At 47.5% G+C, this 27,004-nt stretch overlaps 2 protein-coding genes across 7 annotated transcripts in view; one reads left to right on the top strand and one right to left on the bottom strand.

The window, feature by feature from the left end:
- LOC146785508 (uncharacterized) overlaps positions 1-27,004 on the bottom strand; it is a 277,646-nt gene that overhangs the window by 18,225 nt on the left and 232,417 nt on the right. The window lies entirely within an intron of this gene.
- Positions 1-27,004, top strand: part of FAM168B (family with sequence similarity 168 member B) — a 223,469-nt gene that overhangs the window by 47,570 nt on the left and 148,895 nt on the right. For 4 of the 6 annotated variants that reach the window (XM_085634612.1, XM_085634614.1, XM_085634613.1 and 1 more), the window contains one exon: positions 20,339-20,422. The exons of 1 other annotated variant lie outside the window; for it this stretch is intronic. In XM_085634612.1, the coding sequence (XP_085490738.1) occupies positions 20,339-20,422 (84 nt within the window). The remainder of the gene's footprint in view (positions 1-20,338; positions 20,423-27,004) is intronic. One more of the 6 variants, XM_085634615.1, reaches the window with a different exon arrangement.

Genomic DNA, 27,004 nt, shown 5'->3' with positions numbered 1-27,004 from the left:
CCCATAACTAAAAAATGATGGTGCCCAATAGGCATGTTCTGGCTTTTCTTAGTCTGTCTGGCCAAATGATTTTTTTGTCCTTTTTCATGAAATGAATTTAATTCAGTATCACTCTTTTGTTCAATTTGGCCATAACTGTGTTTATATAACTATATACATTTTGTAAGGATGTTATTTACCTGTAATCCAGGTTCTCTTCCAGGGGTGTACTCATCAGTCATAAGCACTGAATAGTCCCGCCCACGTGCGTGGACCCCGGAGCATATACAAAAATACATATAAATATGCATGTTCAGCCTAATAAACGTATATGCAGTACCTTCAAACATACATATATACATAAACATGCAGCCGAACATCATTTAAACATGCTAAGATGCCAAAATTGCTTTGGATTTTTCATTTAAAATAACCTTGTATAGCATTTCTGTAACAAAGAACATGCACTCCTCTAGTGTTCTAACGCAGCCTTTTATTTTCAATGAAAAAGGCAAATTATTAACCACCTTCGCTGTGGCCATTAAAATCCAAGATACTTTATGGTTGCAAACCTACAGTCCTAGTTGGGGCTCCCGGTTTTATGGTATTTATTTTTTTGACATTTGTCTGTATTTATCCATATTTATTTTGGGTTTTGTGGAAAAATGAAGCTGAAACTGGTATATTTCTACATTTAACAACCTTGTGCAGATCAACAACTGTTAAAGCCTCTTTATTAAAATTGCTTTCTTTTTAGCCCCCTTACCTATCCATCCACACAACTATTGGCCTGGCAGTCATGGCAGACTGTATTTAGAATTACTATAAAAAAGTAACCAAATTTCCGTTTTTATCCACATTTAAAAATGGACACGATTTTAAATGTTTTCTGTCGGTATTTGTCTTAAAAAATCAGTAAAAACAGAAAACGGGGAGCCTTAGTGATAATGGACAAAAATGTGATATACTGTTGTGTAGATTTAACATGGGCAAAATAATGAAACCTCCTACTAACATCAGTCTGCACCTGTTCACTACGGTCTTCAAAAGACTCACTTCAATAAGAATACTACTCTCCATGCACAACACACTGCTACCATATTAATGGCTCCTGCTAACTCACATCTTGCATTCCAGGCTCTAATTTCAAATCCTAAACTTGACGCCAATTGGCGAACAATTAAAGTTTTACCCAGTCCACTGGGAAATTGAACACTTAACTACCCCATCACTACTCCATTCAAACTTGTTGGATCGTGTCCCAGACCTCACAAAACTAATAAACACCTGCCCAAACTCACCAAGAACTCTGGTATCTAACCTGCCTCCTCCATTATAGCCCCAAACACTTACCTGACCCTGTGCAACTTAGCTGGAGATTGCCAGATGCTATTGATGCTCTGGCACAAAAACCTGACCTCAAACTAGACTGCCTGGAAAATCAAAATATTTCAAAGTGTCGCCACATTGGTGGCAATCCTAGAACAGCCCTACATAAAAGAATTTCTCTGTGGTTTTCAGTTGACCAGTTCCACTATCACTCCTCTCAAAACTGATTTCGGAGTATTCTTTCAGTACAAACAAAATGCCCATCCATCATAATCGACCATAAAATTCCATGAAACGCAAGGATATGAATATACTACAGAAACGTCATGAGGAGCCGGAGTGAGCACCCTCCATGTTTAAAACTGGATGAAAAATAAATATCTATACAAAGGCACAAACTAAAGTGCCTTCTTCAAAACTGCATATCAGAACAAATAGAATGATCCGATAAAGAATTAACAAATAAGAAACTAGTAACTAGGCAAGCAGAATAAAAGTAATCGGCGTACAAATCCCATCAGCCATTACTGAGGAGATGAGTTAGTCTTGCAGTTAATAATAGACTTGGGTCTCAAGCTTTGCTCTAAAAGCGATTGACTGCTATGGTGCAATCCCAGCCCGGGTGTATGGTGATGACCCCCCCCCTCCCCCAGTAAATAAGCCACACCAGAATCTCAACTCATGCATCCTACGTGCAATCTGGCGCAAGGCCACCAACCATCACTCCGCAGGGGCACTATGTGACCAAACCTCAGCGAGGGAGGTAGGGAACGTGTCTGCAGTGTCTGGAGTAGACGCAGGAGAGTGCGCCACTGCATCCCTTAGCCTCCCCTGAGCGTCCAGTCTCGCAGAAGCCACCAGTATTGCATCCCATGAGGGTAATATGGGGGACTTTGACCTCCTCCCGACGGAATGCTTTCCTCTTGTAGTCTGTCCACTTAGCCAGCTCTTTGCTCCATTTTCCCTGGTCAGGCTGCAGATTTCCAGCTCATCGTTGGCTCTCTCCTGGCAAGTATTAGTGCCAGGTCTGTAAACTGGTTCGTTGCCTTCTGGGCCATGCTATGTGCATGTAAACCCAGTAAACATAACTCCAGGGGACAGTCGCAGTGTCTGTCTGTCGCCCATTGCACCACTTGCAGTACAGTGTCCCAGTACGAGGACAGGGCAGGTCCACACCATATGAATGAACGCTGCCTCGGTTGTGCGGCAGCAGGGGCATTCTGCTGACTGCTCAGGTACCATAACATGCAGTCACCGATGGGTGAGGTACGCCCGCCGCAGGTCCTAAATGAATAAGTTTAAACCTAGCATTGTGGTACACCTAGGGAGTAAATTTCAGTATATTCTGACACGCAATGTCCTTGAGCACTGGAACGAAATCAGTTTCCCAGTGGAGACGTAGTTGGGAGAGGTCCATCTTTGCGCCCTTTAACAAGGCCCGGTACAGCAGGGTTATAGCCCTAGTCATCCCTGAGATCAGAAACGGGTAGCGGAGGCACTCATGTTCAGGAGGGCTCAGAGGAGCTCGCCCTCCACCAGGTGCAGATCCTGCCAGACAGGGCTCCGTGGTGAAGAAATGTCTTGCCGGTACGTCGTATGGCTTCCTGAGTTCCAGGAAAGAACTTTTTGCCTCTTACAAACTAGTCACTCATAATGGTGACTCCCGCCTAGGGCCACACATCCAGACCAGCCCAGCCTCCCAGGCTATCAATGAGGGGAGTTTGCAGGTAGAGGGTGCTGTGGTGTCGGTTCTCTGCAGAGTTCCTGCTGATGCATATTGCGCCATGCAGATCAAAATATTCCCCCCTCTTACCATCGAGGCATAGCTAGGGCTCATCAGAATGCATATAGGAAGAGTCTTGGAAGAAATCCAACGCTTTTGGGTGCCCGTCTTCTCCCGGAGTGCCGATAGCCATCAGGTGGTCCACTGTAGTTGGGCGACCAATTAATACAGTTCGAAGTCTGGGACAGCCACCAGTAACTTAATTTCCTCAGGGCCACCCTGTGTCTGGAAGTCTCCCAGTAGAGCGTGACAAGCGCACTGTCCAGTTCCTGGAAAACAAACCTAGGGAGCTCAATCGGTAGTGCTGCAAAGAGGTAAAGGAGCTGTGGTAACAGGACCATCTTGCTATCCATCCACTAACCAATATTGGCGAGATACTCTAAAAGGACACCGATCGCCATGCAGCAGACTGGGCTTGGGTAAAGTTGCCCATAAGGAGCAGCTCTGAAGTTCTATACACATCCACCCGTAGGTAACAAGACTTGTTCCCAGCTCTGCTCCGGCATAGTAGTGGGGGACCGAATTTCCCCCGAGCGTGGGGGAGCAAATTCCCCCCGAGCTGGGTTATAGGGGGGGAAGGTGCACGATTTGTGCCAGTTAACCTCTAGACCAGACAGCCAATCGAAGTTTGACCGAGCCGACACTGCGCCCTCCAAATCGGTAGGTTCACCGGGCATGTATAAGAGCATGTCATCTGCATATAGCGAAATATACATGTGGTTCTTCCAGAACTTGTAGACTCAGATAGTAACCCCCCAGCTGTATTGTCAATGCAAATGGCTTTGGCGCCAGTGCAAATAAATGTGGGATCAGGGGCAGCTCTTCTGAGTTCCACAGTGCACACCTCAGATCACCGAACCAGTCTGAATCCTTGCCAGTGGTTGAGATTACAACAGTGTAGGAAGCTGGCTCTGTATATACTATACCAATGTGAAGTTTAGTCTGCACAGAGACCAGTGGATCCCCTGAGGTATAGCAGAGGCTAAAGTAGATAAACCACACTGCTCAACCACACAGGAGAGTAAGGTATTATCAGCGGGTAGTGTTAAGCATTGTTGTACACTCTGGCAAGAAATGATGCCACACACGCAAAGACTATATCCAGACCAATTGTTTGTATAAAACGTTACTTTATTTTTATTTCTAGAACCAAGATTTACTCAGTAGCAGGTAAGTAATGCTTTCAATACAATGATATTTTGCAAGATAGTGTGTGCTGGTTATGTAAGAGCATAAAGGTTACTTTGCAGTAGAAGAAATGGGTTGTAGACACTTTAGAGTACTTAAAATTAATGTAACTATTTTTCAGTTACTTTGAAGTTCCTTTTCTAGTTTGAAGGGAAACAAACTGACAGTCTAAGCATCACAGAACATCATTAAGCAGGTTAGCTCTGTTGAAGACTCTTTTAATTTTTTTTGCAGTACAAGACCAGTTCAACACTTGAAAGATTTTTAGAGAAAACCCACCATACAATCCTACGGAGAAAAATTAAGTGTTAGGTTTACAGGTAAGTAAACAATTTGGTAAATCATTTTTTGGGGGTAGAAGCAAGGTTCAGGTTGGCACTCAAAGGGCACCACCTGCGGCACTAGGGCAGCCTGTTGGAGGATGCCAATGTTGGCAATATAGGCTTGGGGACACCTTCGTTGGTGGCTGCTCACAGGAACAGGTCTTGGGAGGCAAGCTCCTGGGGTTAAGGTAAGGGGAAAAGGGTCCCAAGTCTGCATTGTGTCCACCAGTGGTGCAGGGACAGCCGGGTGCTTGGGAGGTGTTGGGAGCCTAGTGCTTTCCTATTGAGGTTGCCAGTCGAGGAAAAGGGCTGCAGGCTGGAGCCAGAAGTCTGGACGAAGGGAACAAACGACTGGAGGATGAAGTTGAAGAGTGTAGGAAGCTGGGTTTCTGTTGCAGTTACACCCTCAGCTTTTGCCAGATTACTGATGCACTTTGACTCGCTGTGCCCTGGGTCCCTGCCAATCAGGTTCCCAGGGCCTGTGTTCTTTCCCAAAACTGTACCTTGTACACCCAATTTACACCTCTTTGGCCATATGTCAGTCCCTTGTAAAAGGTACCGTGGGTACCAAGGGCACCGTGGCCATGGAAGGCCTCTAAGGGCTGCAGCACTTATTGTGCCACCCTTAGAGGCCCTGTAACTTTTCTCTCTCACACTCTCTCTCACGTTTCTGGCCTGCTCCTGCCAGGCAATGTAAATCTCAGATAATGGGCACAGATCCTGGCACAAATACAAGGTGCACAACTAGGGCCCTTACGGTGCTCTACATTCAATTATATGTTCTCTAGAATAAAAAAAAAGGTTTTAGAACATTTCTCATTATATCAACGTAAGTGTTAAAAAATAAAATGTCACCATGATTATAATTGCAAGTGAACAGACAGAAGAAATAGGAGTACTGCTGCTGTATCAATATCAACACAAACTGTATTCATTGCTTAATCCATTTATTGTACAATACAATTTCATTTCATGTTCCGCATTGTGCGTTCAGTGTTGTTGTTTCCAATGCATTTCGGGAAACCCTTCTTCAGGGGAAAACTATAAATGCAATTGATACAAAGTGTCAGAACGTAATGTCCTACGCTAACAAAGTAAATCAGAGTTTTGCAGGACAGTAATCCCTGTTCCATAAACAATGTGTATATTTTCATGCTGTTGCCCCAAAAGCAGTGCTTTCCATGAGTAAATGAGTGAAAAATACAAGAACTGCCTCCAAAAGAAAGTAAACAGGCAACATGCAACAATATTTCCAAACCGGAAAGAAAAAACTGTAAAATAGACCAACACCAACTCTCTCAACCCGAGTAAGAGTGTGTGATATCGCAAGCGAAAAGGTCAAAGCGGTATGAGTTGCTGTGAAAAACAAATCATTTTAGCTATAGCCAACTTGAGATAGACCTGCATGCAAATGCAGCTGTATTAGAACACTTACAAGTGTGATAGTTCTAACGCCTTAGAACAATGATGCCATGTCGTAAGGGGGGTTGTCCATATTTGTGTAGAAGAACATATATGGAGAGTGCATTTACTCATACACATCCCTGTGCCATGCCTACAACCCACTGCCCTGGCATAGGTCAGCCACCCCTCTAGCTGGTGCACTATACCAGTGGTGAGGGTACAGGTGCATGATCCCTGTACCCCTACAGTGTCTAGACCAATTCTTAGACATTGGAAGTGCAGTAATGCCATTGGGAGTATATGGTGCTGGGAGTTCGTCATTATGAACTCCTCAGCACCATAATGGCTTTACTGAAAACTGGGAAGTTTGGTATCAAACTTCGCAGCACATTATACCCACACTGATGCCAGTGTGGGATTTAATGAAAAATGCACTCAGAGGGCATCTTGGAGATGCCCCTGAATAACGACCAGCCTCTGGTGGGTACCCTGACTGGTACACACCAGCCTGCCACCACGACCCCTGTGGTGGAAGCCTTCTCTCCCTGAGCCCAGAAACAAAGCCTTTCCTGGGCGGAGGTGTTAACACCTCCCCCCAGGTCAGGAAGAGCCATCTGTGGCAGGGGAGCTTCTAAGACCTTGCCGTCTTCGTGATGCAACCCCCAGCCTCTCCTGCTATCAGGAGCAGGCCCCCTTCCTGTCTCCCCTCCTTTTCGGCGGAAGACAGGCAGGAAAAATTAGCTAGCCCACAAGGTGTGCCCACCTCTGCCAACCCACCCATCAGGTAGGGGAGGCGAAGTGAAGCTCACTCTTCAGTTCCCACCAGTTCGAGGCATGTGGGCTGCTGAATTCATATCTGTGCATAGATCGCCGCCTAGTGTTGGGTCCGGATGTTTGCACGTTGTTTGTCCTGGAAGAGTCTTCGAAGTATCCTGGGATAGGTGACTCCTCCCCTGGACTACAGTGCGCATGGGCATCCTCTCCATCCTCAGATTGTTTTTTTCCGCCATTGGGTTCGGATGTGCTCATCTTGACTCAAGTTAGGAAAAACTTTTTACAGGCCAAAAGGCCTTTAGTTCGCGTCGGTACTGTTCCCGATCGGTATCGATAGTTATTTGTTAGTTTACTAACTTCCAGAAACCAACTTTTTCGCATCATACCCGTCCATCGACTCGACATCGACGATGGAATCGAGGACGCCCTTCAAGCGGTGCCCTGTATGCAATGCGAAATATCCCCATGTCGACGTCCACCCGGTGTGCAACAAATGCCTTTCACCGGATCACGACGAGTCCACATGTATGGCCTGTGCCCGATTCCGATCCAAGAAGACTCTCCGGAATCGTCGAGCAGCGAGGCTCGAAGCGCAGCAAGCGGCACCGGCCCCGACTGACATCTTCAACGCCGAGGACGAAGATGTGCAAGACGTGGAGAACCTACCCTCCAGCCCCGCTTCCGAACACGACTCCGGATCGGAAGACGTCGAAGAACAACTCTTCCACAGAGGCGAAGCCGACACCGAGGTAGGAGACTACAATGAGGCCTTAGGGGCCGAAGAGAGTAGCTCCGGTGACGAGCAAGGCCTACCCGAACAGACTTTGGATGTCCCAGTGCGTCAGTCTGTGGCTCCGGTCGAGGGATCGCCTTCGGGCCTTACCCAAGACCTATCCCACATCCATTCGGCCCCGCCCTCTGGCCCGGCCTCGGTCATTAAGCGGCAGCCTATACTACCCAAAACGGCTGGTTTCGCTTCATCGAAACCGAAACCGCAAGCCGTCTCGGTTCAGCAGAAACCGAAAGTCACACTGGTCGGATCGAAGCCCACCACGCCTTCGACGCCAGCCAAACCCGTCGGCACCGACCGCACCAAACGGGACTTCGGTGCCGAGCTTGCAGCAGCCGACGTCAGCACCGACGCACGGAAAAAGACCATCGGTACCGCCAAGCCGCCTCAGCTCCCGGCACCGAAACAATCGGCTCCGACCACAAAGGTCAAAATGGCTGCTGGATCTCACACCACTTCCAAAACAGCACCAAAGGCACAATCATCGACGCCGTCGACAGCTACTACCTCTCCTCGACTCGATGACCCCGTGGCACCGAAGACGTCCACGCCTGCCTCAACGGAACCGGTCGGCGCCAAAGAACCATCGGCGTTCCAGGTGCGGCAAGTTTCAGCATCCTTGCAACGCATCAAAAATAAGGCGGCCCTCCAGGACACATCAAGCTCCGAGCCGAAAAAGGCTCAAAAAGCTTCTCCGGCACCGGCCAACATCACTTTTGGCCTGCCACCATCCACGGCGCCAAAACTGTTCGAATTCAGAACACGTGTCACCCACACCAGGATCACACCTGCAGAACACTCTCCTACGGAGACGTCGCCTTCACACATCATCGATGCCGCAACAGGCAGAATGATGCTTCACAAAAGGAGGATAACTTCTGAGCCAGCTTTGGACTCCTACCGGATCCCACTAAAGAAAAAGCTGCCAGTGGATTCGGAACCACTTCTTTACGAGCCTCTCCATGCCTCTTACCAAGATCCACAGTCCTTCTCTCCGACACACTCCGACACAGACGTTTTGGAGGACTACATGGGTGACCATGTCCCCTACCCCGGAGAGATGGACCCTCAAGGCCAACAGGACCCTGACCAAGCTTGGGATGACCCTGTAGACTCTGGTGCACCTATGGATACACAGGACCCGCAACTCTATGGAGCAAAAACGTCTCCCACAGAGGACACTGCCGCATTCAACGCCCTCATTGAACGTGCTTCGGCCAATCATGGTGTTCAACTTCACTCTGACACCATCGAGGACGATTTTCTCATGGACACTTTCGCATCCTCAGAAAAACATGTTAAAACTCTACCCATGTTGAAAGGTGTCCTCAAACCAGCAAAGGACATTTTCAAAGAACCCACCAGGGCCAGAGTAATAAACCCCAGAATCGACAAAAAATATAGGTCAGCGTCTGGGGATCCTACCTATATTAGAGGACAGTTGCCTCTAGATTCCATAGTAGTCGCGAATGCTCGTAAACGGGCGCACTCGCAGACGACTGGGGATGCCCCTCCCCCGGACAAAGAGTCTCAGGTGTTAGAGACCTCCGGCAAACGGTTTGCGGCCCAAGCAGCTAACATATGGCGTATTGCCGATACCCAAGCGCTCCTGGCTCGCTACGACCGAGCGCATTATGACACACTAGAAACATTACTACAACATCTCCCTGACCAATACAAAGAGGGAGCAGAGATCCTCATCAGAGAGGGACAACTCCTCAAACGCATCCATCAAGTGTGCACTGGATGCCGCAGATACAGCTTCCAGAGCCATAAACACTAGCGTCATGTTACGACGACACGCCTGGTTACGAATCTCCGGATTCAAACCTGAGGTGCAAAATAACATCCTCAACCAGCCGGTCAACCCAGACTACTTATTCGGGCCAGAGGTTGACACCACACTCGAAAAAATAAAGAAGGACACAGACACTGCAAAGTCCATGGGGGCTCTCCAAACGCAGACCTTTCGGAGTGGCTCCTTTCGTCGCCCCGGTAATAGAGGAGCAGGTAGAGGACAGGGGTCACAGCAAACCTACAACAAGGGCAACACCCAAAGTACCTACGATAAAAACACCAGGGGTGGATATCGTGGTTCAAGCACAAAGGGCAGAGGACGCGGATACGGCAATACCAGATCCTCTCCCAAGAACAAACAGTGACGCCCTCTCCCTTCCTCCCGACCACACAACACCTGTCGGGGGAAGGTTGCAAAAGTTCCTGGACACGTGGAACTCCATCACCACGGACAGGTGGGTCAAAGATATTATCAAACACGGTTACTGCCTAGAATTAACCTCTACTCCACCCACAATACCCCCAAAACACCGTCCTATGTCCTCAGAGCACTTAGCGCTATTACAGCAGGAAGTGCTAAGCATGATGCAAAAAGGCGCAATAGAGGTCGTACCCGTCCACGTGCTAGGTACAGGGGTGTACTCCCTGTACTTTTTAATACCAAAAAAGGACGGGTCACTCAGACCTATACTAGACCTGAGACCCCCTCAACCGCTATATTCTTTCGGAGCATTTCCACATGCTCACCCTGCAACAAGTCCTCCCACTGCTCAAACAGGGAGACTTCCTGGCCACACTAGACCTCAAAGTTGCGTATTTCCACATACCCATTCACCCATCACACAGGAAATATCTCAGGTTCACTATTCAAGGGCAGCACTACCAATTCAAGGTTCTTCCCTTCGGCGTCACAACAGCACCCAGAGTTTTCACAAAGTGCCTAGCTACTGTGGCGGCACATCTACGGAGGCAGCACATACACGTCTACCCTTACCTGGACGACTGGCTTGTTCAAGCAAAGTCAGCCCAGCAATGTGCCAGCCACATGTCCCGCACCATTCACCTCCTTCACAGTCTGGGGTTCTCACTAAATTACCCAAAATCACATCTCCAACCCGCACACGTACAACAGTACCTAGGTGCGACCATAGACACTCTGGCGGCCACAGCTCAGCCAAATTTAGTGAGAATCAACAGCATGCAAATGCTGATTTCCAAGTTCAAACCACAACACTCCCTTCCCGCGCAAGTGTTCATGCAGTTGATAGGCATGATGGCCTCCTGCATATTCATAGTCCCACACGCGAGACTACATATGCGCCCGCTTCAGGAGTGCTTAGCACGTCAATGGAACCAGGCTCACGGACAACTAAAAGACCTAGTGTTGGTGAGCGGTCGGGCATACAACTCTCTGCATTGGTGGAATCCACAAAACCTTTGCAAGGGCCGACCGTTCCAAGAGCCTGTTCCACAAATAATACTGACAGCGGACGCGTCTCTCCAGGGATGGGGAGCTCATGTACTCAACTACACAGTGCAGGGACTATGGACAACACAACAAAAGAAGATGCACATCAACCTTCTAGAACTGATGGCAATCTTCCTGGCTATGAAAGCATTCAAAGTACACCTGTGCAACAAGGTCGTGTTGATCCGGACGGACAACATGACTGCCATGTACTACATACAGAAGCAGGGAGGAACACACTCTCTACAGTTGTCTCATCTGGCTCAGAGCATGTGGAAGTGGGCCATTCAGAGGAACATGTTCCTCATGGCGGAACACCTCCCCGGCAAGGACAACCAGATGGCGGATCTGCTCAGCAGACACAGCCACCAGATGCACGAGTGGGAGTTACACCCATCAGTACTCCAACCGTACTTCCAGCAATGGGGTCATCCAGAGATAGACCTATTCGCCACAAGCGAAAACGCAAAATGCCAAAGCTTTGCCGCCAGGTTCCCACATCCACAGTCGCAGGGCAATGCGATATGGATGAACTGGTCCGGCAGATTTGCGTACGCTTTTCCCCCAGCACCGTTGATACCGCTGGTGGCTCGCAAACTCAGACAACACTCACTGACACTCGTCCTGGTTGCTCCAACGTGGGCACGCCAGCCATGGTACACCACTTTTCTCGAACTTTCCGTGGTGCCGCATCAAAGGCTGCGGATCAAACCCGCGCATTTGACGCAGAACCATGGAGAGATTCAGCACCCAGATCCGCAACAGCTGAACCTGGCAATCTGGCTCCTGAAGTCCTAGAGTTTGGCTACCTAAACCTGCCACCTGACTGTATGGACATCCTTAAGGAAGCTAGAAGACCCACTACCAGAGCTTGCTATGCAGCCAAATGGAAAAGATTCGTCATCTATTGTAATAATAATGACCTTAACCCGCTAGACGCATCCATCCAAAACATAATTTGTTACCTCTTGCACCTATACCGATGCAATCTGGCGTACACCTCGATACGTGTCCATTTGACCGCAATATCAGCCTATCTCCAGAACAGGCAGCACCTCTCTTTATTCAGAGTGCCTGCCATCAAAGCATTCTTGGAAGGACTCAAACGAGTAATTCCTCCAAGCCACCCACCGGCTCCGATGTGGAACCTCAACTTGGTCCTCACACGCCTGATGGGTCCACCCTTTGAACCTCTACACTCATGCGAGATTCAATTCCTTACCTGGAAAGTAGCTTTCCTAGTAGCAATCACTTCTTTAAGAAGAGTTAGTGAACTCCAGGCACTAACCGTTCAAGAGCCGTTTATACAGGTTCACGCCAACAGGGTCGTACTACGTACCAACCCCAAATTCATGCCCAAGGTGATATCGCAGTTCTACATGAATCAAACTATTGAACTGCCCGTTTTCTTTCAAAACCCACAAACTGTCGCAGAAAGAGCACTCCATACACTAGATGTGAAGAGAGCCCTCATGTACTATATCGACAGGACTAAGATCTTTAGGAAGACTAAACAACTTTTTGTTGCCTTTGCCCCACACCACAAAGGTAACGCTATCTCCAAAGCAGGTATAGCCAGATGGATCGTTAAATGTATTCAAATTTGCTATCAAAAGGCTAAACGCACATTAACGATTCCCCCACGAGCCCACTCAACACGCAAGTTAGGGGCCTCCATGGCTTTCCTGGGAAACATCCCTTTGCATGATATATGTAGAGCAGCCACCTGGTCCACTACACACACATTTACCAAACACTATTGTGTAGATGTGCAATCAAAACAGCAGGCAGCTGTAGGACAGGCTGTTCTCAAAACTCTTTTTCAGACCGCTGCAGCTGGCACTGGTAGCCGCCGCTAATAGGAGGTACTGCTATGTATTCTATGCACAGATATGAATTCAGCAGCCCACATGCCTCGAACTGAATATGCTACTTACCAGTATGCATCTGTTCTTGGCATGTAGGGCTGCTGACATTCATATCGCCCTCCCTCCTCCCCGGCGCCTGTAGCAGCTGCAGCTCTCAGAATTACTGTAAGCATGGTCATCACTTTCTGTATCTACTCCATCACTGCCACAATGGCGAAAAACAATCTGAGGATGGAGAGGATGCCCATGCGCACTGTAGTCCAGGGGAGGAGTCACCTATCCCAGGATACTTCGAAGACTCTTCCAGGACAACAACGTGCAAACATCCGGACCCAACACTAGGCGGCGATCTATGCACAGATATGAATGTCAGCAGCCCTACATGCCAAGAACAGATGCATACTGGTAAGTAGCATATTCATTTTGCAGATGGCAGGCACTTCCCAATCAGGATTAGGGATTGTGCCCGCTCCCCCGGTCACCCTAAGGCAGAGGTCTTCAAACTTTCTGATGCCAAGACCCCCCTGTCAAAAACTTTTAGGCGTAAGGACCCCCTCCTGATGAAAATCTCTAGAACTTGAGCCTCCTCATTATTGCTAACTATCGACAACCATAAACTCCTCTAATTACCACAGCAGATCATTTATACATTGGGGAAATAAATTAAACCGTATTTAGCAAACCAAAGGTCAGTGGTTGTGGGCGTGGTCAAAGGTGTGGCTAAAAACAAAGGGCCTCATTTATGAGGCACTGACGTAGGGCAGAGCTGCAAATCTTCTTGCAGCGCTGCCCTACGCCAATGTGAAAGGGCTGGAATGCACCTTATTTATGAAATTTCCCCCTATGTTGGCACACAAATTGCTGCCTTGCGCCAACATGGGCTGGATGGTTTTTGTGCAGGAAGGGGCACCTTCCAGCACAAAAACAATCCTGAGAGGGGTTTTCCTCTTTCCATGTGTGCTGCAGAATGCAGGACACATGGAAAGAGGAAAAAACGAGGAGAAATGAAAACATTTCCCCTAGTTACGCCTACTGTGGGGAGGCGTAAGATTTGGCACTGCCCCAGGTTTACAAGTATTGTAAATCTGGGGCAGCATCAAAATCCATGGGAGTTGTGTGGGAACACCCACCGCAACGCCTATGGAATGCCTACTTGACATAGAGTAAGGCAACGCAGCGACTTGCGCTGTTTTGTCTTACTCCATATCTATGAGACCATTCAGAGCCACGCAGGGTGACTTTGCGTCGCCTCATAGATATGATTGAGACGCTTGTGCCGCCAAAGCTTCAAAACTGACGCTCCGACGGCGCAAGCCTCGCATAAATCAGCCACAAAATATTTTGTTCCTTTTTAGGTCTTTCACCATCAGGTAGGTACATATAAAATAATGGGTAGCTTAAATGAAAAATACATTTAAAAAGTGGTTACTCAGTGGGAAATGCACTATACAGTACATTATATAACCTCTATTATTTAATGCACTGCATAGGTCTGTGTGTAACCAGAGAGCCACAGAATTAAAATTGGTTGGTGCAGTGGAAAATAGTGACTTGGGTATTTTTTGTGCTTAGAGGTCACAGCCTGTGACAGAAAGCACTGTGAATGTGTAAGTCATTATTTTATACTTGTAATGCATTTATTTTATACTTGTAATGCATTTATGTTTGCATAACTGTCCCTTCAGCACCTTTTCAGGGGTACGAAGCGCTGTGTAAATTCAAGCACACACTTCACAGCCCAGTTGCTAACCACCACACACAAAAACACATCTTTTCACAATGCTTGGAGTGATTCGAGCAATTAAAGCCAGAACCACTCCCAAGCATCCTTTACATTTGCAGATTCATTCCTAGGGTACATTTGCACTTCATTCAGGCAAGCAGGAACCCTGGCCTGAAGGCGGAAGGATTGTTTTACCTGTCTGCTGGGCCTCTTAGTTTTACAGCACATGAGACTCAATTCATGTCAGCTGAAGCATTTTAACAAGTGTGGTTGTGTTTGCCCAAAGCACGTTTGCATTCCAGGCAGGAGTTAGGCCTGGAAATGCGCTACCCCCCTTCCCAGGACTCCAGGCCCCCCCTGGGGGTCGCGCCCCACAGATTGAAGACCATTGCCCTAAGGTCAATAGCCCATTGGCTAGTGACATCGAGACCCCTAACATGCCCCCTAAATAGAATACTTGGGGGCAGCCCTGAACCAAGGAGACTGATTCCCTCAGCCTACGAAGGAGAAAAGAAGACGCCCAGCAGAGGAGACTGCCAGAAGACACCCTGTCCTGCATAAGCGACCTCAAGAATCCTGGGAGGACTTACTGACTTCAACAAAGAGTGGATCTCCTGTGAACAACTGCTGTTCAAAAGAAACAGCCAAGAAAGACTCCGAGCCTGCTGAGGCCAAAGAAACCCAAAGCCTGGAACCACCACTGCACCCGACTCCTACTGCTGTCCGAGTTGCCCACCAGTCCCAGCGAGGTCCCCCAGCACTCCAGAGTCCGAGTCCACCATGGATTGGCCCCTCCAGGACTCCTCGACGTCACCTGCAGCCTCTGCACGGACATCCCCCACAAACCGCGAATGGCCCGGTAAGGTGAAATCCGACCTCAAAAGACACCCCCTGCATCCAGCCGCCCTGCGCCCGGAATAAAATAATCCGAGGTGCACCTACGTCCCCTAGCCCCCCAACTTTCCTGCCCAGCTATCGGTTCCTCCCAGAAATCTTCCTGGACCGAGCCTGCAGCCAAAACCTGCAACTCCCATTGAAAACAGGTCACCCGACGACAAAACCGCACCCGGCCGCCCCTGTCCCGCTGTGGGTGCACCTTGTTTGCTAAACTGGATCCCCCTTAGCCATGAGCTTAAGTCCAGGAGCTTTGCTCCCAAAACCTTGTGGCCTGCTCATGAGCAGCCACCAACCGGAGGCCCCCTATTCCATATTGGATTACCATTGGGCATCCGCACTCTGCACCCGGCTGCCCTAGTGCCGCTGAGGGTGTTTCAAGAGTGCATCCTTGACCCTGGAGGAACCCTTTTTCTAACCCCAGAATACCAACTCTCACAACAAAAGTACTTACCTGTTAACCGATAACTTCATTTCTCTCTATAGGAATACATTGACTGTTTTGCCTGAAACTGCAACTGTACAAAAACTGATTTGCTTACTTTTTTTCTCTAGGAAATGTCTGTCCCAGTGTGATATCTAGGCATGTCACACTGAGTAGAAAAGGTAATAGACAAAGTAATCTGTAAAGTAACTAAAGTAATTTCGACATTTTGACTTACCTGTTTGTTAATCAACTACATTTGAACCTGCATTCAATTGTAAAACATTGCATAAGATTTAGCAAAGCATTTATTTCGCTTACCTGCACTAGGCCTGGCTTGGTTCTAGAAATAAAACTAAATATTTTTTTACACAAACAAATTGGTCAGAAATCAGTCTTTGAGTGTGTGACATCATTTGCTGCCTGAGTGTGTACAAGAAATGCTTAACACTACCCTCTGAAAAAAGCCTTGCTGCTCACCCACACTACCCCAAATAGAGAGTAAGGTGCTGTCTAATTTTACCTCGACCTACCTTTTTTGTTTCACTGTACTCTGTGCACACTATACCTCATTTTGGTATAGTCTATACAGCACCAGCCTCCTACAAAGAGTTACTGGACACCATTGGTCGGGCACCTGACGACTCTGGGCTGCAGGTGTCTTTTCGTGTCTGGTTCTTCTCAACGGTTGCGGTCGGGGAGACCATGCCGGATGACACTGCAGGTGTAGAGTAGAAGGTCGGAGGAGGTTGTTCAACACTGGATTCCAGGTCTGGATTTCTGGGGAGACCTCACTGGGCCACTCTGACTGGACGTCTGGTGCAGAGTGGTGAGGACTCACGGTTCCAGTTGGATTCTGGATTCCTGGTTTGGGTTGCTGTTGGAAAAATCTGGTTTCCACCGGAGATCAGAGTCTGTTTGGAATGCAGGGCAGGTGTCCGGGGTTCTTGGAGGCTCCTGGCTGCAAGACGTGCCTGTTTCAGCTTGCAGGGGTTCGGAAGCAGGAAACAGGCCGGTAGGGCTAGGGCCAATCCAGTTGTTGTTGGTCCTCTTCTTCTGCAGCACGGCTCTTCAGTCCCTGTGTCGAATCTAGCTTCTGGGTTCAGGGCAGCCCCCAAAATACTGTATTTAGGGGTGTTTTAGGTGGCTCGAGATAGTAGTCAATGGCTTCTGTCCTTAAGGTATCCCTGATTGGGGGTTACCTGCCATCTACAAGATGGTGGACACCGAGTTGGCTTGGCCTTGCCTCCCCTACCTGAAGAGTGGTGTTGGCAGAGGTGGCCACACCTTCTGGGCTGGTATACTTTTTCCCGCCTGCCTTCCCACCGAAAAGTGGGCGATACAGGAAGGGTACCTGCTCCTAATATCAGGAGATGCCGTGGGCCAAGTTGCAAAGGCGGCCACAGATGACTCTTCCTGACCTGGGGGGAGGTGTGAACACCTCCACCCAGGAAAGGCTTTGTTTCTGGGCCCAGGGAGCGATGGCTTCCACCATAGGGGTCCAGAAACTTGTCTTGTGGTGGCAGGCTAGTGGTCACCAGTCAGACACCCACGAGAGTGTTTTGATTCAGGGGTCCCCTCCACAAGAAAACCCTGAGTGCAGGGAAGAACAAATCTGACACTGGAGTCAGTGCAGATTTATTATACCAATCATCCTAGGATTCAGTAAAGCCATCATGGTGCTAGGAAACTTTTAATGATAAGTTTTCAGACCGTATACTCAGGATGGCTTTGCTGAGCACTTCTAATATCTAAGAATGGCCTTAGAAATTCTAGGGACCAGCCTGCTCCTGCAGATAGACCCTCACATGAGAAATAGTGCGCCCTACTTTAAGGGTGACTTACCTAGGCCTCATGTAGTGCTGGGCAGGCATGGCACACAGGGATTTGTCCCATGTAGACTTCACTTTTAGCAGCACCCAAACATGCAGGCTGCAATGGCAGTGGTGCATGTTTGTGGTGAGATGTCTCGGAGTGTGGCTTAATACATACTGCAGCCCTCTGAGGCCTTTCCCTGGCTACCATACCTTTTGGTACCATAGGTACCCCTTACAAGGGACGTAAAGGTAGGCCAGAATTGTGCCAATTGGCGAAAAAAAAATAGTTTAGGAAAAGAACACAGGCACGGGGATCCTGATTGGCAAGGACCCAGGGCACACTATCAAATTGCATCAGATATCGAATCTGGGGAGAAGATTTAGCCTAATTGCTAGGGCATAGGGCAGTCGGTCTCAAATCTGGCGAACTGGGTTTGAGTCTCTGCAATGACGCTCCACATCCTGTGCTCCTGGGCAAATCACTTAATCTCCCTGTGCCTAACAAAAACTAATGTGTCCTTGTGTAACGCAAATGGTGCTCATGTAAAGCGCTCTGTTACAGGGTAAGTTCACGCTATATAAAACGAAGGGGAAAAATCTGGTAAAACGTCTGGGGCATTACTTGTAAAACCTGATAGTAGCCCCCCTGCTGTATCGCTAACGCAAATAGCTCCAGTACCAGTGCCATTAACAGTGGGGCTAGGGGGCAGCTCTGCTGAGATCCCCATTTCACAGCGCACACCTCAGATCACCGAACCAGTCCGAATCCTTGCCAGCGTTTGAGAGTACAACAGTTTGGTCCGTTTAACAAATGGTACCCCATCCCCAGGAGAACAGCAGAGAGAAAGTCTCCCTCTCAACAGTAAAGCGTCCAGGAGCAGGGCTGCCAGGAGGCGCAATGATACTGTCTACACTGTTCCCTGAAGCCCACAACATCCGGAGGTGCTCCCAGGTGTGAGGATCCCCAGAGGAAGCGGCAACTCCCCCCCCCCCCCCCCCCCCCCCCAAAAATGGAGAGAAAACACAGGGGAGGAGGTCCACAAACTCTGGCCCAGCACTCAGATAGGCCCCAATGCCACGCCGCCTGCTCACCTGGACTTTCAGTGGTACTTTGGGTAAGGGAACGGCCCACCTCAACCCTCCACCTCACTCCTTATCAGGCGTTACAAGGGAGGTGTTGTGTAGTTTCTACTAATTGTAGGATCTGCACCTTGCTTGGACAACATAAACAAAGGGCTTGGTGTCAAGACAGATTCCAGACACCCCGCATAATATGTTCGCCTATAGCTCACAGAGCCACTGTAATGGACTGGTGAAGGTCTAAATCACCTCGGATTGTAAATTATAGTAGGGCATTCCCCGGGTATTGCTCCTAGGTTTATTGGTATTTAATGACATTGGCCAGGCATGGTCTTGCATGACATTGGCTTCAGAAATCACCATCTAAACTCTTGCTATGGTGGTCTGAGTCTGTCTTCCTTTGGGGCCTAGAAATCATTTTTCTCCAAAGCGATAGGTTTATGGCAAAAGTTTCTTGGGATATGGAATCCCATACAATCCTGGTTGTTCAGGCGGTTTCCTGGATATGATCTAGGCTAGGAGAGTTATGAGATCCCTCAGGGGCTATAGGCTGTGCATTTACAATATGGGATGCAGTTTCTCAATCATTAAGTAGTTACTACTGCTACTGGTTGCCAGCTTGGGAAATGTAATTAAATATTGTGATTCCTAGTAATTTTTAAGATTTTTTTTTTTTTTTTTTTTTTTTTTTTTTTATTGAGCAATAATTCGGTTACAAGTATGGGCCTACAACCACCCGGGCCGGCCGCTAGGTACAGAAGGAAATCTACACATATCAAGGCTACAATCAGTTCCCAGGGCACTGCCCCGCAGTGGCTCCAGATAGTTCTCGAGGAACAGGAAGCGTCAGTCCAACAATCACAAAAACAAAAAGACAAACAATAAAAAACAAAAGGCGAGTTATGTGGGAAACCAGTGCGGGTCAAGCTCCCCCCGGGAAACCCCAGTCAAGACAATTGAGCAAACCGCTAAAGAGAGGAGTACCGGGAGGCCGGGGACGGAGGGGGGGGGGGAGGGGGTCAAGGGAAATGAACGTCCATATGTAGTTGTTACAAAAAGCGCCAGGAGCCATCAAGGGTCAGGGGGACATGGCGATATCAGTGTCTACCAGGGGGGGCGTACAGATGCCTCCGCGATACGCGTTCCATTGCCCCCAAATTCTACCCCATGCCCCCGGCTTGCCACGGGCCACATACACAGTCTTCTCCCTAAACATACACCAGTCCATATTCTCCTTCCACACTGACACGGTGGGCGGCCGTTGAGCGCCCCAAAGTTGCGCTATGTCCCTCTTGGCAATCATGTTCCCTAGGGCCGCCCACCGAGTCTGAGCCGCGCTGTAGTCATTGGGCTCCCACACATTCAAGACACAGCGACGCACCTCCGGCAGCAGCACAACCCCAGTGACCTGTCCCATAACCGTGTGGACCCGGCGCCAGTAGTCCGCCACCTCGCGGCACTCCCAAAGGATATGAAGAAAGGTGGCGCTGAGCCCACACCCTCGCTTACAGAGCCCGTCGCCGGAAAATTTTTAAGATTTTAAACTTGTATCTTCTTCTGGCCTGTTTGTATTAATTTGCCAAATAAAAAAATGCAGCTGTCCAAACGTTTGGTACCTAGTAGTTTTACTGAACTTAAAATGTTTTGTGTGCATCTAACTTTTGAACTTCAACTCCGCAAATTTTCTGACTTTTCAGCAGGTTTCCCAGTGGGCTATGCAGCAGCAGCACCTGCCTATTCTACTAATATGTATGCTGGTGCCAATCCTGCCTTTCAAACTGGTATGTATGACAAATGGATATTTTTTACTGCTTCCATTAATAATAGGATAGGTTTGAAAACTATATTTCTCATTCTGTTAAAAACCAGGACAAGTTTTACGCTATGTTTTTGCCTTTAAATCTCAGCAGTGAACAGAGTAGTCCAGGCTCTCCAAAGGGTAGCTCGGGAGCTACAGTAGTTCACCCTCTGCCAGTAGGAAGCTCTTGGACATGTAGTCCAGCCTAAAAAATTATTTGGAGGATCTGAAAGTTAGCCATTTTGCCCCTTGCATAGTGAAGAGTCGCCACTGCTAAGTTGTAGACCTTAGAAGTGGCAACCAACCAGGTCCAAAGTCTTATGCTCAATCACACTTACAATGTGATTGACAGTTTGGAGCCTGCCACCCAATCAGTCGCCATGCACCAAAGCCACTGTTGAGCGAGCCCTGGTGCTGTGAGTCGAACTGTGGGTGTAAGCTTTTGTCTGGGAAGGAATGTCAGAGAACCACAAGGGAGGGATTGCAGGAGTTGAAGTTCATGTGGCATCTTATAAAAAATAATAATCTGAAGACCAAGTCTGATATGGTTACTATAGTAACAGCCATTGCATTTGTTAGTAGTTTGGGACAACGTTATCATCAAAAGTATGTCCTTATTCGAGGTTGGAGACCCCTGCAATAGACTACCAGCCAGAGGTCTCAAAGCAAACCACCAGACAATATTTAGCCAAAGTCGGACCCTTGTCTTCTGTATCTCTTCTTCCCAAGCTGCTTCTTTATTTGTATCCATCCACCTGACTGACTTATATCTGCATGTGTAGAAACAATGCAGATGTTGGACTGCCTCTGATTCAGCACTATCAACTTACATTTGTTCTGCATGACTTGAATTACTTTATTGTTCCTGTATGAAAAGTGACTGCTCCATTGAGTGTGCGTGTGTGTGCATATATTCATCATGAAAAGGTCTCTCCAAGACTCCCTTTTGACATATACAAATATCAGTATTGCAAGGCACTTCATTGTCTCCCCTGCTCCCACCCCGTGCAGGAGGCCATTTAAAAAAAAAAAAGTCCAACGTAGAAAGGGTTCTGCCCGCTTAGCCCACCAGGATTTTTCACACTAGACTACCTCTTTTTAAAAACTTTTTTTACTGTCAGTGAGTATTACTACCAAACTTAAAGTAATTGGACTAAGCTTATTAACCTCCAGTGTTCACATTTTAAGATCAGGCCACTGCTGCGCTGCTAGGGAAAGAGGTATTTGGCTGGATAACGTGCACATGTGCGACTATCACGTGCAGGTTGATATGTTTGAACAGGTAGCCTTTGCAGAAGGGACTGTAAGGATTGGTAGTAACCTTGGGGGTAGACGTTATAATATGAGTAGGCATTCATATAGTGTAGGTCTGTAATGCTTATTGGAAAATCTGTGGTGTTTTCTCTGTATAGGTGAAATCTGTCAAAGTGCAGACTCCCTCTGCTTACGCTTATAAAGTCCAGCGAGATAAAACATACACCGACTTTTGAAATTGCATTTCCCAGTAACACATCCACATTTTATGGGACTCAGTATTTGCCCTATTTCTCTGGCTCCGCCCCTAAACCGATTCCGGGCCCATGCATCTTCTCCCCAGCCCCCCCCCCCCTTTTTTTTTCCTCGGCCAAGTTAATTGCTCTGCTGCCCAGTGACGGGTTCAAAGGCCTTACCACACAAGTAGCAACCAACAGTGATTCATCCAGTTCCTGGGAAAAGAAGCGGTGTGGGGGAATCTTCATCTGATAATTCGCTTAGGACACTGCACCTGAGCTGGGGTAGCCCAGACCCACTGGAACAAAGGAGGAGGGTCAGACCTTTGGAGCCATTGTAAGAGGGGCTCACCTTTAAGGTTTTGGTGGGATAGTATCTTGCAGTGATGTAAGCTCCGGTCTGAGCTAAAGCCCTCAGAGAAGCTCTTTCAGAAAAAAACTTCAAGTCACCATTTTTATTTTTCCCAGAATGCTGTGCAGAAGGGTTGAGAAAGTTGTTGAGGGGTGATGTGGCATTGCATGATTGGTCAGGAGTGTCTAAAATTTCCACCCCGAAAGAAAACTCCCTGCGCAAGGGAGAGGCAGTTAAGAAGACTGTGGACCTCAGAGGCGGTAGAAAGGATGCCCAGCTGAACGGAAAAGCCACCTAATGCCCGCAATATTGGACTTAGTACTTTGACTACAAATGATCCCAGGACTAGGATGTATTTCTCTAGGTGTTGTGGCACTAGTCCCATGGGGACCAGTTGGGGTGGGAACGACTTTCTAGGGTCAATCTACTGGACTCTCATTGTGCTGTTCCTGGGGTGGGACTTCGTCTCACTTATCCAGCAGACTCCTGTATAAATGATACACATCTCCTGTTGCTGAAATCCTGTAAATGTTGAAATTACCAATTTGCTGCCAGAACCCACTTCTCAGCAATAAATCCTCTACCACTGAATTGTGCTGCTCCATTCAATAATGCGAAAAGCCCAGGACCAGTTTTGCCCAGATTTTGCATCTGTTGCCCTGCAGGTGATTTTACTTACCCCACTGCTATTCTTGGGATGATTGAGCACTCTGTCCTTCATAGAACATTGTATTGCAGTAGAACCCTCTGGGAATCCTAAAAACCAATGTGTAGGCCTAGTTCCTTTCTGGACAGCCTTTCCCTAGTAGAGCTGTCTCCATACTGAGCACCCCTGCCTAGCCTGGCATCTGATTCCATTACTGCATCTGGAGTCGACATGAAAATGGCCTTCCTGCACCACATCTTCATCTGTTTAAACCCCCATTCAGTTTCTGTTCTCTTCCTGCGACAGGGCAACCTAATCCATAGAAGCCCTTTTAATGTAAGGTAATTCTATATTTTTTCTTATCAAAAAAATAAACTGGCCCTGGTTAAGTACAGAAGCTAGAGAAATGTAATTGCCAGAGGAATTCAATTACATTTTTAACTTGTTAAATGCACAAAACAAAATACAGCAGCACCAGTTAACACAGGAGAGGACAGTGTCAAATGCTTTGTCGTTAACTTTTGACATAACTTGTAATGCGAGAGCCCTGGAAAAATGTCTGAGGTTGTCTGATTCAAGAAAACTTTCCAACATGTGCAGGGAAACTGAGTCCATGTGTCGCACCCTACAGTGTTGTTGTTATTTATTTATATACTAAAAAATTTGCGGCGCTGAAGTTGCAGTGTCGCCGATTGAAAATCCTCCAGAAAACCTAGAAGTGTAGTCTTCTTCATGTGACATGTTTGCATTGATCAAGAACCCAGACCTCTGTTTAATCCAGGATTGGAACTTTCATAGATTCACATGCTTGAATCATTCCCCTGTTGCCGAGATGGGAGTTCTAGTGTACATTAAAATAGCAATGCAAAGTAAAACCTAGACTAGAAAGAGCCTAGGCCCTTTAGTTTTCTAACATTTAATAGTCTGTTGAAAAAGAGACCATACAGAGGTTTGAACCAATCAGGTTTCCCTGCCCTCTAGAATTTCCAGTCCCTCAGATTTTTAACCGCACATCGTTCTAAAGAGTCTCTACTAAGCTTTGCTCCGTTTTCTTTATTCCAAAGCTTGGTTAAGGATTTAAACGCATTTGTTCTAGTCTATGTACACTTAAAGACTGCTCATCTCTTCATCTTGAGTCTGTATTTGGTCTTTACGCAAACGTCAAAAAAGGAGAGGAGGAGCCTATTCCGGGCTTGTGGCATCTGTTCAAAGAAGCGGCTCCAGACCGATGGCCCTCACAAAGACTACATTTATTGCCTTTATCTTGACCACAAGGCCAAAGAATGCAAGGTGTCTCACTTTCTCCAATAAAACTTTGTAAGACCGTGAGGGGTGTCTGCTTTTATGGCTGCAAAAGCTTAAAGCAAGGAAGAAACCTGTATCAAAAGATGACGGTGAGGAGGCGTTCTCTTCATCCTCCAAAAGGTCTCATAAGGAAAGATCTTCTCACTCTCGCCCTTCCCTTGAGTGACCTCATACAGCCTCAACAAAAAGACCTCTCACGGGTCTTACAGTCACAGCCCTTCATAATCTCTTCACAGAGAATGAAAGGAAATAAAAGAGCGACAGTTATAGAAGTAGACCACACAAAAACAGGTCTCAACCGCCTACACCACCACCTCAGGTGAGACGTTTGTTTAAGAAACCCTTTTTAGTTCCACCTCCTGACAGACCCTTGACTAGAGACTTGACGTCGCTGAAGAAATCCGCACTGTTGTGGCTTGCTACCGACTGTGCTCCTTCTACGCTGAATTCCATTATGTCCTCGTCGACAATCATCTAATTTAACAGTCTACTACAAAGGTGGCGTCGGTATCGTCGTCGAAGGTACAGGCTCCATCGCTGATGATGCCAATGTCGTCGACCTAGACCACAACGTTTTCGATGTCACCTCCATTGATAACCACCATGATTTCAACTGCGTTGGTCACGTCTCCATCGATGGCTCTCGCAATTATGCTGTTGACTATCCCGTTGACGAGTTAAATGCTGATTTAATTTTTAATAAAAAAAATAGGACAGACGTAGGCATTTGACCCTTGAACACCTCTATCCTAGTACGATGTCACCATTGCTTCCCTCACAGCTGTTGGAAGAACAGGCATCTGATGATGATGATGATCGACTTTACAGATAAGCGTACAGCCCATCAGAGCTGCACTTAAGTGTCAAAACAACAATTATGAATGGGAGTATGAAAGTCAGAGCTACTATGTCCCTCAGGACCAATATCAACAGCCATATCTGGAGGAGATGATTTACATGCCCTCCGCACTACTCATTGACTTGCAATTTATTTTGTCAGACTATAGGAAGCATTTACTTCCATTTTTGGCTCCCACAGTGACAGCCACTCCACCAGCGCCGTTTATACCTCCTTCTCCTCCACGGCAAAATCCACTCTTGCTACCTACCTATGTACGCCATTCACCGCAGGCTGCTTTGCTTAATGATCCTGCAAGTTCTGATGAAAATCATGAGGAGGGTGAGATCCGAGATCTACACCAAAAATGTGATGGTTATCTAATTCCCACACCATCATCTTCCTTGCCAATCCCGGTTGATGCTCCACCTGAGGATATTGGTGGGTTCCACACTTTACTAGAGCGAGCAGCAAAGCACTTCGACTTACCTATGCCTTCAACACAAACAGACTGCTTCCTTTACGATTTTAAGGAATCCTTTAGGAAAACCTTAAGAGCTATGCATCTAAGAGTAGGGTTTGAAAGTCATAAACTCTGACCACCGTGTCTGCAGTCCTACCCTGTTTGGAGAAAAATTACAAGGCTCCAGAGGATGCTCCTGCTTGTCTGACCGGTCACTCGAAGCCTGATTTAGTCATCTCTCAAGCAGCACAACGCAGGTCGACGAACCTGTCGGCACCAATCACAGCACCTCCAGACAAAGAAGGTAGGTCCCTTGACAATGTTGGGAAAAGGTTCTTCATGTCTGGGCTCACTGTGAGGGCAACAAATTCTTTTGAGGTTCTTGGGAGATATGACTGCCAGATGTGGTCTGATCTTGACCCGTTCCTGGATCAACTACCTGACCAGAGTAAATAAAAGGCCAAAAAGAGACTTCAGGAAGGAGAGCGCACGTCGTCGTAAGTGATAGACTGTACAATTGACTTTGCCACAACTGCCTTTAGACTGCTTGCAGGTGCAGCTGTTTTAGGCCACCAGGGATGGCTTAGGGCTACATCATTCCGCCCTGCTGTCCAAAACAAAATTCTCTACCCTTCTTTTGACAGAGAGGCACTTTTCGGCAAAGACGTCCATAAGGCACTTCAAGCTATAAGGACCAATACCCACATGGATATAGTCATTGGGGATGTTGCAGTTTTGTAAGGTGCCCTTTCAAGGCACCCGAGGGAGAAGACTTCCATCTTACAGGGGTGGTTACCAACATTCTTGGTACCCCGCTTACTCTTCATCTCGGCCCTATTCCCAGTATAGCCAACGGCAGCCACCGCTAGCGGCTTACAACCGGTCTACTGCAAGAGATGGAGCAGAACGTCAGACAAAGGATTTAGCTCGTCACCAAATACCATGTTCAGGCTCCGGCTAATCCATTCAGTCAAGTTAAGATGCTAAATATCTGCATATCTTCATTGCTGACAGGCTATAAATACGGACGAAGGGTTCTCAACCTTATTCAATGTGGCCATACTCTAGAATTTCTTCAAATTCCACCTCCCACCCCACTTCAACCATTTGTTTCAAAACCTCTACACCTTCTCAGTTTAGAGGTTCTTGCAATGTTTGAGAAAGGAGCAATAGAACAAGTTCCTGCATCACAATAAGAGAATTATATTCCTGTTTCTTTTTGGTCCACAAAAGGTTCAGACACTTGTCCTCTCCTGGATTTTAGACATATCAACACCTACCTGAAGAAACAGTCCTTCTGCATGGTTTCCTTGCAGGAGATTCTGTTGCTCTTATACCCAGGGGATTACATATCCACCATCGACCTGCAGGACACGTACTCTCATATCCCCATCCACCCATTTCACAGGATGTTCCTTCGATTCACAATAGTCAGGAGCCTTTATCATTTCAGAGTCCTGCCTTTTGGCTT

The sequence above is a fragment of the Triturus cristatus genome, chromosome 11 (genome assembly GCF_964204655.1).
Source record: "Triturus cristatus chromosome 11, aTriCri1.1, whole genome shotgun sequence".
NCBI classification, from domain to species: domain Eukaryota; kingdom Metazoa; phylum Chordata; class Amphibia; order Caudata; family Salamandridae; genus Triturus; species Triturus cristatus.
This window is presented reverse-complemented; position numbering and strand designations above follow the sequence as displayed.